At 46.2% G+C, this 11,664-nt stretch overlaps 1 protein-coding gene across 1 annotated transcript in view; it reads right to left on the bottom strand.

The window, feature by feature from the left end:
- Arl3 (ADP ribosylation factor like GTPase 3) overlaps window positions 1-11,664 on the bottom strand; it is a 67,512-nt gene that overhangs the window by 4,465 nt on the left and 51,383 nt on the right. The window contains exons 4-5 of the mRNA XM_005352413.3: window positions 9,460-9,510; window positions 6,742-6,927 (exon numbers count right to left, since the gene is read on the bottom strand). Coding sequence (XP_005352470.1) covers window positions 6,742-6,927; window positions 9,460-9,510 — 237 coding nt within the window. The remainder of the gene's footprint in view (window positions 1-6,741; window positions 6,928-9,459; window positions 9,511-11,664) is intronic.

Here is an 11,664-nt window from a genome sequence, read left to right on the forward strand (position 1 = left end):
GGGTGGTCTAGAGGGGGTGGCCTGGAGAGGGAACCCACTGCTGACCCTCCTTAGGGAAGGAATGGGGGTGGTCTAGAGGGGGTGGCCTGGAGAGGAACCCCAGGAACACTGCCCGTCAGAGTCGCTGTAGTGACCAAGTCTAGAGGCCAGGTTCAAACTGCTGACTTCCGCTTTAAATGGAAATCCCAAGCCAGAACAACCAGGCACACTGTGTTTCAGAAAAAATGTCTCCAAACCCCTGAAACTACAGCAGCCGTACAGACATGCTCTGGGGAGGAGTCATGGTGACAGGTGCAAGCAGGATGCTGCTTCTAGAACTTTGTTTTTGACCTAAGCCAGAGCCTTTGTAGGCCGTTTCCTATATTCGGAAGAAAAAGGACAAGAGACCAAGTGCTAGAAGGCCCTAGCAGGCAGCCAAGCCTCCAGGGCACGGAGGGACATTTCCTCCTGATGAAGGGGACTGGCTGAGGGCTTTAGGTAACCCCTCCCACACATTTTTCACTTTCCCTCTTTTCTGCTTTGATGTAACTGGGTCCCTTCTGGACGACAGTCCTCTCAGCAGGGTGGAGTTGCCAAGACCGATGCTCTTCTCCAGGGTCCGGTGCCCTTCACCTATTCTCTGCACATGAGAATTTCCCATGAAGACCCGCTTTAATCATGTGACGGTTAGCCTCCTAGTGGCCATCAGTCAGGCAAGGAAAGATCTGTTCCGGACTCCCTTGCTATGTCCATTCTAGCTGGACACACGGTATTGTCTTGTAAAGGCCACACAAGTGTGCCTGAGAATATCAGGTACAAATTCCACTCAGGAATGTCAGCCCTAGAATCACCAGCTCCCACGGTCTCAGATCATGGATTCAAGCCACTTACCTAGTGACAGTATTGTGCCTGCCCTGCTGGGCCAGAGAGCGTAGGGTACATCACCTGTCGGACTGTGGCTGTCCTCTGGACTAGATCACTCGGGGGTCCTTGCTACCAGTTAGTATGACATATTTCTAGAGCTGTTTTTGTTTATAAATATTTTACCTTTATTTATTCATTCATTCTTCTTTTTAATTTTTCTGGTTTTCTTTTTTATATAATTTATTTCTTTTTATTTTATGTGCATTGGTGTTTTGCCTGCAAGTGTGTCTGTGTGAGGGTGTCAGATTTTGAAGTTACAGACAGCTATGAATTTCCATATGGGTGCTGGGTATTGAACCCAAGTCCTCTGAAAGAGAAGCCAGTGCTCTTAACTGTGAGCCATCTCTCCAGCCCCTCATTCATTCATTCTTTCGGCTATTGTGTGTATGTGTGTTTGGATACAGCAGGGTGGCCAGGCAAGCTGTGGCATGTGTATGGGCACAGAGGACAGCCCTGCTGGAGCTGGTTCTCTTCTCACACCATGTAGGCTCTGGGGCTGGGCTTGGGTCATCAGGGTTAGAGTAAGGGTGCTGAGCCTCTTGTGGGCCACCAGGTGTGTCTTGATTGACATCTGCGCGTGCACACACACACACACACACACACACACACACACACACACACACACTGTTCAGACAGCAGGTGCTTTCAGCACCCACAACTATCACACAGATCCTGGCCCGTTCCCTTTTCCTTTTTCCTAGGTTTTCTTTCTGGGCTGTCAAAGAGGTGGCACCAGGTGTCAGCAGTTAGGCCACTCGGCAGCTTCTGGGGAGGTTCGGCGGGATGAGAACAAAACTGGAATTTAGGGAGGTTTTAGTCATTATGATACTGAATTCATACCTGAAAGTGAGCCCCAAATAACTAAACCTTCCAGTCACGTTCCTAGCAGAGTTCTTCATTTGTAGGATAATCTAAGCCTTAATTAAGGGCCACGAAAGCCTGCCCTTTCGCCAGGCAATCCCGGAAGGGATTTACACGGAAGCGACTCCTTTAAAGGGAAAAGCCAGGAAACTGGCTGAGTGCACAGGAGTGTAGGTCAGCGGCATTACCTGAGGGAGGAACATGGTCAACGCTGCCTGATAGTGACAAGCGCTTCTACAGAAGGTTCCATGACCTTTCTCTGGTCCCCAAAGGTTACCGTGAAAGGACAATAGACATCAGATTCCCTTCTTAATTAACATTTTTATTAAATAACCCATTTCAAATAATGGTTAAATTCTCTAAATTTATATCATTCTATTAACCATAATCTAATCTCATTAACCTTGAAATCCCAGTTTTAACTATCCAATTCTGCACACCCTGGTACTATCTACAAACTAACTAAGTGACCTTCAAACTATTTGTCCTCTGTACAAATCACTCTCTTTGCTCTCAGTTCTTTGCTCGATCTCTCTCTCTCATTCATATGATTTCATTTTGATTAATTAATATATTTATCTGTTGTGTGTAAGTCAGCGGATAATTTTCGGGAGTCAGTTCTCTGCTCTTGCCCTGTGGTCCTGGGGATTGAACTCAGGTCATTCATCCGTTTAGGTGGCAATCACCTTTATCTACTGATCTACCTTGCTGACCCTGGATCTCTTTGGATGTCATTTCCTGTGCCTATGGCTGCTGCGGGTCCCTGATTAAAGCAGCACTTTACTGGAATCTCGCTTTATTTAAGCTGGCTTATTATTCACAGGTGTCCCTTGCCACTCCCACCCACACTAACCGCCTGGTAGGTTGCTGTCTTGGCCAAAGGGTTCCACAAAGGAGGCTGGGGATGGAGCTCACTGGAAGAGTCTTGCTTACCAAGTTCACTGCTCTGGGTTTGGTTTTCAGCTTGGATGAAAGGAGAGAGGGAGAAAGGAAGGGAAGAGGCCCTGTAGGGGGCGCTGTGTACCTGTGGTGATTACCCAGACAGGCGTGGGGGCAGAAAACCAGGCCCTCCCTGGCTACCCTCAGGTACCACTGTGTAGTGTCCTTGACTTCAGTGTCACTGTGCTGAGTAGGGACTCTGGCTGCCCCTTTTCCTATCCGCAGACAGGCTAAAGAAACAAGTCTCACTGGTAACTCCAGCTCAGCTTTTCCATGCTTTCTCTACTCTGGTCAAGAGAGGTCACAGGACCATGAGCCCACATTCTGATGACCATGCAAGTACAACCTACAACCGCTTCCTCTCCTCAGCCCACCTGTACAGTTCCCAGCACCTGGATGCCCCTGAGCATCTAACATCCGTGTCCGGAGCAATGCACAAGGGCAGAGTCCACATACTAGAATGTTTTATAACACGGGAAAGCGGGACTGGGGCTGTAGTTCAGCAGGTAGAGTGCTTGCCTGCTATTCCCATGACCTGGGTTCCATCCTCAGGGATGGAAATACAACAAGAAAGCTGCCATTTCCCAGTCTGTGTCTCATCAAACGACCCTGTACACATGGGCATTTGTGGGGTTAGATCTTTTGCTTTTCCTTTTTATTTTTTGGGCATGTGTAGGGCTAGATCTTTTTGTATTTCTTTTCTTTCTTTTTTTTTTTTTTTAGTTTTTCAAAACAGGGTTTCTCTGTAGCTTTGGAGTCTGTTCTGAAACTCACTCTGTAGACCAGGCTGGTCTCGAACTCACAGAGATCCTCCTGCCTCTGCCTCCCTAGTGTTGGAATTAAAGGTGTGCGCCATCACTGCCTAGCTAGATCTTTTCATTTTAAAGAGGTTGTTATTGGACAAGGTTAAATAAAACCATCAGCATTTACCTACTACCAACATCCCACGGCATAGCACACTTGGACTGGGTTGTAAGTGACTCTGAAAAATGGAGTTAAATCAAAGGCCTGATAGACATATTTGTCTATATAATGGCGTATGTGGCAGCAATTTCATAAGGAAGAATCTAGAAGAACGGTAGTTAGTCCCTTTGTAGAGTAGAACTTAGGAGAGAGAAAACAATTTTTTTACTTGCCTTTGAGACAATCTCACACAGTCCAGGCTGGCTGAGGATGGTTTTGAACCCCTCTTCCCTCTTCACCCTCAAGGATGGCTTTGAACCCCTGCTCCTTATTCATCCCCAGGAACTGGGATTGCAGGCTTGTACTGTCATGCCCACTTTCTCTGTGCATTTTTATGCTGCTGAGATTAACCTAGAACTCTTTCCATATAAGACAATCATTCTACCGCTGAGTCATGCCCTTAGCTCACTAACTTTATAAACTTTCATACATTTAAAAATAAGAGGAAAAATGCACATTTGAGATAAGATCTTGTAGAGCTAACCTAGAACTCCAGGGCATGGAGGAATCCACAATGCCCAGCTGAGTCAGAATCTAGGAAGAAATAAGACTTACAGTGGGGTGTGGTGGCTCATCCCTGCAATCTCAACCCGGGATGCTGAGGGAGGAAGGTCAGGAGACCAGCCTCAGTTATGTAGAGAGTCTGAGGCCACTCTATCTTGGGACTGGGGAGAATTCTGTAGTTCGGGGCACTGGCTGCTCTTCCAGAAGACTGGAGTGTGAGTCCCAGGACCTATGTGGTGGCTCATAACCAACTGTAACTCTAATCCCAAGGGCTTTCATATGCATAATACTCATGAAGGGTGCACACACAAAACACCCATACCCATAAAATAAAATTACAATTATTTTCTTCAAGACAGGGCTTTCTTTGTATAGCCCTGGCTGTCCTGGAATCAGCTCTGTAGTCCAGGTTAGCCTTGAACTCACAGACATCTGGCTGCCTCTGCCTCTGGAGTGCTGGGATTAAAGGTGTGCGCCACCATTGCCCAGCTTTAAATTTCTTTTTTTCTTCTTTCTTTTTTTTTTAATTTATGAAAAGAGCCTTAATTAACGCTCAAAACTCCAAAATACCAACTCTCCCAAACTTAAAACCTCATAGACTACTCCAGAATACATTTTGAAGATTTAACTGTGGTAGCCCCTGGGTTCTAAGGAGAACTTCTGGGGTACAGGTATACAGGTATGAGCAGTCTGAGAAGGGACACCTGTCTACTGCACTCACTCTAGAGGCCACACATAGAAGTCAGCAATGACTAATTTTGTTATCAAAGTAAAACAAAACAAAAACCAGGTAGCAAACATGTTAGGACTGACATAGTTCTAGGATGTGTTTTTTTTTTTTTTTTTTTTTTTTTTTGGTTTTTCGAGACAGGGTTTCTCTGTGGTTTTGGAGCCTGTCCTGGAACTAGCTCTTGTAGATCAGGCTGGTCTCGAACTCACAGAGATCCGCCTGCCTCTGCCTCCCGAGTGCTGGGATTAAAGGCGTGCGCCACCATCGCCCGGTCCGCCTGCCTCTGCCTCCCGAGTGCTGGGATTAAAGGCGTGCGCCACCACCGCCCGGCATAGGATGTGGTTTTTTGCGTGCGATAAAAGCGATCAGACCATCTAACGACAAACAGTGTCAATGTCTAAGGGGAGGGGACATTAGAAAGGAAAAGCAACTGGGAAGAGGCTGCGGGCAGTGGTCAAGAACCAAACCTCAGGTCTGCAACCCAACATGCCAAGCTGAGAGAACAGCAAACTGTCATGCCATTACGGGCCTACCATACTGTCACGGAGGGAAGACATGAGCTAGAACAGTCTGGACCAGTCCTCGCAGCACTGCTGAGCGTCCTGCTAGACAGACCAGATGCCTGAACTGAGGAGTGTGGAGGATTCTGGTCATCTTAAAGGGCTGACTATGGAGTGCCGCTGAGTTGAGCAGTTTGGTAGGAAGCCCCTGACTTTTTTTTTTTTTTTTTTTTTTTTTTGAGAATACAGCCTCTTGGATGACTGGGACAGGGCTGTGCTCTGCCCTAAATTAATATTAAACAAGAGGTGTTCAATTTTCTGGTGTGCAGTTCCTCAGTATAAAGCACAGGGCTTTGTGTCCACAGAAGCCTCCAGTGGGAAATCAACACCAGGAGCTGGAAACAGACACCAAGCCCAGGGCAGGGGAAAGAACTAAGAGTAAACAGAGGTATTTCGAGGCCAACGAGCATTTGTATGGTAGCGATGATAATCACTTTGGGAAGCTTTTACCATCTCTAATATTAGCTCTAACATTGAATGCCAACACAATCATCAAACATTTCCAGAGTTAGACCAATCTCAAGTCACCTCTTGAGTCCTCCTCCGAGTGAGGAGAATATGCCGAAGGCTCCAAGGTTCCTTTGGAACTTCATGGCATTGCTCGCTTTCTTTGCTTTCTTTTTCTTTCTTTCCTTCTTTCTTCTTTCTTTCTTTCTTTCTTTCTTTCTTCCTTTCTTCCTTCCTTTCTTTCATTCATTCTTTCTTTGTTTTCTTTCTTTCTTTCTTTTTTTTTTCTTTTTGGTTTTTTGAGACAGGGTTTCTCTGTGTTGCTTTGGAGCCTATCCTGGAACTAGCTCTTGTAAACCAGGTTGGGCTTGAACTCATAGATTCACTTGCCTCTGCCTCCCAAGTGCTAGGATTAAAGGCATGTGCCACCACTGCCTGGTATCTGGTTGGTTTCTAAGCAGCAAAGAACCAACCTCTTTCCATGCCCTTCACTTTCTAGAATGGTTCACCTGCCAATCAATGGCCATTAGTTTCAAATATTTTTCTGTATAGAGCAGTGGTTCTCAGCCTTCCTCACGCTGCGACCCTTTAATAGAGTCCCTCATGTTGTGGTGACCCCTACATAAAATTATTTCATTGCTACTGCACAGCTGTAATTTTGCTACTGTTATGAATCGTAATGTAAATATCTGTGTTCTCTGATGGTCTTGGGTGACCCCTGTGAAAGGAACCCACAGGTTGAGAACTGTTGGCCTAGCTCAACCCTACCAGTGAGGCAGACTGCCTTAGTGAGCTGCCAGGTTGACAGGGAGTGGACTCTTGCCAAGGTCTCACCTGGACGCCCTCGCCTGTGAGAGCTGAGCAGGACTGGATCTGCCAGACTCGGTCCCGGATGGTGTGGAGGTTCAGCCCTTCTGCAATTTCAGAGGCCGGGGCTGCTGTCAGCAGGTCCTGCTTGTTAGCAAAGATGAGCACTGGTACACAACTTAGCTTTTCTTCCTCCAGTAATTCCGTTAGCTCCTGGGTCATTTTGGGGAGGGAAGAGGAGAGAAGCTTGAGAACTGGAGAATTGCATGCACTGGATTTTTTTTGTTTGTTTGTTTGTTTTTTTGTTTTTCGAGACAGGGTTTCTCTGTGGCTTTGGAGCCTGTCCTGGCACTCTGGCACTAGCTCTGTAGACCAGGCTGGTCTCGAACTCACAGAGATCCACCTGCCTCTGCCTCCCGAGTGCTGGGATTAAAGGCATGCGCCACCATCGCCCGGCATGCACTGGAATTATTAAGCGGGTAAGTCGATCAGCAGCAACTTTCAAGGCAGAGGCTCTCAGGTCGTATCTGTGTAAGATTCCCTAGCAAATTTCTAGGGGACGCTGGTGACAGGAAGTCAGAGTCAGCATCTAGAAAGCACTATTAACAGACTTCCCAGGTAGTTCTGCTGTAAGTGACTTGTAGACCACACTGAGAAATACCCTGAGAGCCACTGGTCTTTTGCTTTTTTTTTTTTTTTAATTTTATTTTATGTGCATTGGTGTGAGGGTGTCAGATTCCCTGGAAGTGAGCTACAGACAGGTGTGAGCTGCCATATGGGTGCTGGGAATTGAACCCAGGTCCTCTGGAAGGGCAGCCAGTGTTCTCTCCTGGCCCTTGAGAGGCACTGTTTAAGGAAGAACGAAGATAGTGGTTAGAGATTTCAGACTTATTCAAGATAACCACCTGTAGGTATCTTTTTCATTTTTCCTCTGGTGCTGGGGATTGAACCAAGGGCCTTATATATCCTAAGCAGCTGTCCTTCACTGGGTTAGACCCACACCCCCACAATAACTTAGTGTGTGTGTATGTGTGTGTACACACATGTATGCACAGAAATGAAAATGGCAGAGATCTCTGTGTCCATTCATCTCTGACTCCTAAACATGCAGCCATGCATCAATAGTCACCAAACGCACATCCTGAAAGAACTGGAAGAGACCAGACCTTCCCTGGGCTTCTAGGTCACAGGCAGAACTCTAAACTGCAAGTTAATTCTGTCTGTAGTAATGAGTATATACACTTACCTAAAGGACAGGCTCCGCCTCTTTCCCTCTAAGCTCACCTTGTAGCTACTTTAAACACTCAGCTTTAAAGAGAACTGGAAAGCTGCAGGCATGGTAGCACACACTTTTGATCCCAGCACTCAGGAGGCAGAGGCAGGTGGATCTTTGTGAGTTTGAGGCCAGCCTGGTCTACACAGTGAGCTCCAGGACAGCTGGGGCTACATAGTGAGACCCTATCTCCAAAAACAAAAACAAAAAGACAAGAAGAAACTAGCCAGCTCAAGAGGTGGCGAGTTCCCAGGACACCCTGCCCCAAGGGCAAGTACAGTACTGCCTCACCGCAGCGATGACCCAGAAACCACTGGGGCACCGAAGGCAGCTGTGATGTCTCCAGGAGACTCCTCAACCCACTTTCCAAGAGAAAGGAACAGAAACATGGCAGCTTCTGCCTTTGGAAACAAACATGCCCCTAGAGATTCCCTTCACCCTTGCTGCTCCTGCTGGGGACCTCACTCTGGTCTCACTGGTCCAGGCCCCCTGCTGCTCTGCCTATGACTATGGACAGAAACCATGCCATCTAACCGTGCTGCCATGAACCCTGCATGTCATGAAGCCATGCTGAAGTTCAAGGCTGGCCTTGTCTCCTGGCTTAGCTCTGGCTTGTATCTTTCTTCTCATCCTGCTGAATTTGCTGAAGTTACTCTTGGTCAATTAAGTATTGAAAAGTGTAAATAGAGCCGGGCGGTGGTGGCGCACGCCTTTAATCCCAGCACTCGGGAGGCAGAGGCAGGCGGATCTCTGTGAGTTCGAGACCAGCCTGGTCTACAAGAGCTAGTTCCAGGACAGGCTCCAAAACCACAGAGAAACCCTGTCTTGAAAAACCAAAAAAAAAAAAAAAAAAAAAAAAAAAAAAAAAAAAAAAAAAAAAAAAAAAAAAAAAAAAAAAAGAAAAGTGTAAATAGAAAAGCTAATTGAGATGTTTGTGAGTTTGTTTCTATAAGGTGGGGAAAAAAAAAACACAGAAGAACTCTAGGGTGTGGTGTGAAGTGCCATTTGGGCATATATATTCGCATATACATACAAATAGATTTAAAGAGTCAGTCATTCATTAATTCATTTATTTATTATCTATACAGTGTTCTGTCTGCATATATGCCTGTAGGCCAGAAGAGGGCATCAGATCTCACTACAGATAGTTGTGAGCTACCATGTGGTTGCTGGGAATTGAACTCAGAACCTCTAGAAGAGGAGTCAGTGCTCTTAACCCCTGAGCCATCTCCCCAGAGCCCATCTGCTTATATCTTATATATTAAATTTGATTAAACTAAAAGGCTTTCATCAAAAGATAGTGTAAAAGACTTGAAACTAATTTCTTTGTGGACACCTGGTATTTTTGCCTGCTCGACTGAACGAGCCTCTTCCTTGAACTGGAACAAAAGCCCCCTTCCCTCATACACACTTCAGGTAGATAAATGAATACCCGGTGTTTTGGGAACGAGTTGCACATAAGAATCATTTACCTGACCCGTCTCTTCAAATCTTTTTCTGTCTGCACTGTCAATTACATAGATCTGCAAAGGAAAACAAGAAAGTCACTTCAATAAACAGACACAGAAGGAAGAGGGTTAAGTTTTACAAAAGGAACAGAAGGTCTTCAGAACTCAGGTTAAGCCAACATACAGATACGGCCTGGCAATTCTCAGCTCATCTGTGAAAGCAAAGTAAGCTAGTGAATTAACTAAGGAAGCCCAGAAACCACACGCAGGGGAGCTCCTAAGCCAAGGACGGTAAAATAAGAGCATTCAGTGGCCTCTGGCTTTTTTCTAGTGAGGCCCCCTATTCCACCAGCTCTTCCTACAGCTTCATGAGACAGACTCACGACTTTCCGGTCTGGCATAGGAAACCTGAAGTCTAAACAATAACCTGCCCAAGTTACACCCAGTCTGGGACAAAGCAGGATTCGAACTCAAACACACCAGACAATGAACTCCACAGCTGCTCTCTGCCTTGTTTCCAGGCCACCCACATCCTCAGAACAGCATGGATGGGAGGGACCAAATGGGACGGGCCGTGTTTGGAGGCATCCGCAGTCCTACACCCCTGGGACGTCATTTCTCTGAAGTATCAGCATCTTCTATGCTGACTCTGGGGTCAAGACAAGAGGCTTCTCTCCTACCTCTTTTATTACTTCCTTCCTAGGCTGCTGGGAGGTCAAGACTGAAGACCAGAACTAGACGGGCAAGCTAGCTAGAAGATAATGTTGTTTGTTTTTGTTTCCAGGCAGGGTCTCCTCGTGGCCCATGCTGTCCTTGAACCGGCTATGCAGTTGCAGTTGAGGGTGAGCCTGAAATTTTGATCCTGTCTGGCTTGCTGGGCACAGGTGTGTTTTATGGGATCCTGGGGATTGAACTCAGGGCCTCACATGAATGCTAGGCAGCTTCTCTACTACCTCAACTACATTCCCAGCAGAGAGAAAATCTGACTCATTGTAATTTATAAATTTGAAGCTTCCTTCTCGACATAAGTTACATAAGTAACTGTATAGGTTTGAAAGAAAGAATGAAGAAACCACCCATGGTCACAGCTTCTAACCACATCAGCTATTTACATTTCCTACAGAGGGCTCTGCCCAGCCAGGGCAGTGGCACGTTTGCAATCCCAGCACTTGTGAGGCTGAGGCAGGAGGATGGCTATGAGAATGGACTAGGGTAATTTCTTTCTTTTTTTTTTTTTTTTTTTTTTGGTTTTTCGAGACAGGGTTTCTCTGTGGTTTTGGAGCTTGTCCTGGAACTAGCTCTCGTAGACCAGGCTGGTCTCGAACTCACAGAGATCCGCCTGCCTCTGCCTCCCGAGTGCTGGGATTAAAGGCGTGCGCCACCACCGCACTTCATATGTATGGGTGTTTTGTTTGCATGCTTGTCTGTGTATCATATGTGTTCCTAATAACCTACTACCCAGACCCAGAAGGTGATGGATTGTCTAGGATAGGAGTTAAAGACAATTGTGAGCTGAGGCAGTGATGGCGCACGCCTTTAATCCTAGCACTCGGGAGGCAGAGGCAGGAGGATCTCTGTGAGTTTGAGGCCAGCCTGGTCTACAAGAGCTAGTTCCAGGACAGGCTCCAAAGCTACAGAGAAACCTTGTCTCAATAAACAAACAAACCAACCAAACAACCAACCACCCCCCCACCAAATGTTTGTGAGCCACCATGTGGGTGCTGGTAGATGAAGGCAGGTCCTCTGCAAGAGCAGTTAGTGTTCTTAACCACTGAGCCATCTTTCTAGCACATTACCCTCCCATTTTTTTTCAAGACGTGGTTTCTCTGTGTAGCTCTGTCTGTTCTGGAACTCACTCTGTAGACCAGGCTGTCCTTGAACTCAAGAGACCTGTCTGTCTGACTCTCTCTCCTGAATGTTTGGGTTAAAAGCATTCACCACAACCACCATTGCTGCTGCTACCACCGCCACCAGCAAGCATATTTTTAACACTCTTAAAAATTAACACTGTTTCTTGGTGAGCTTAGTGATAACACACCTGCAATCTCACCACTTGGGCGGCTGAGGCAGGAGGATTGAGAATTTGAGGCCAGTCTATTTATATAAGACTTTATTTTGTCTCAAAAAAAAAGAAGAAGAAAGAAAGAAAGAAAGAAGAAAAGAAAAAGAACTTAAAATCATTATTATTGAGCTAAGATCGAAATGGAACTCTTGCTTTAAAGAGCACAT

Source organism: Microtus ochrogaster, chromosome 8 (genome assembly GCF_000317375.1).
Source record: "Microtus ochrogaster isolate Prairie Vole_2 chromosome 8, MicOch1.0, whole genome shotgun sequence".
Lineage (NCBI taxonomy): Eukaryota > Metazoa > Chordata > Mammalia > Rodentia > Cricetidae > Microtus > Microtus ochrogaster.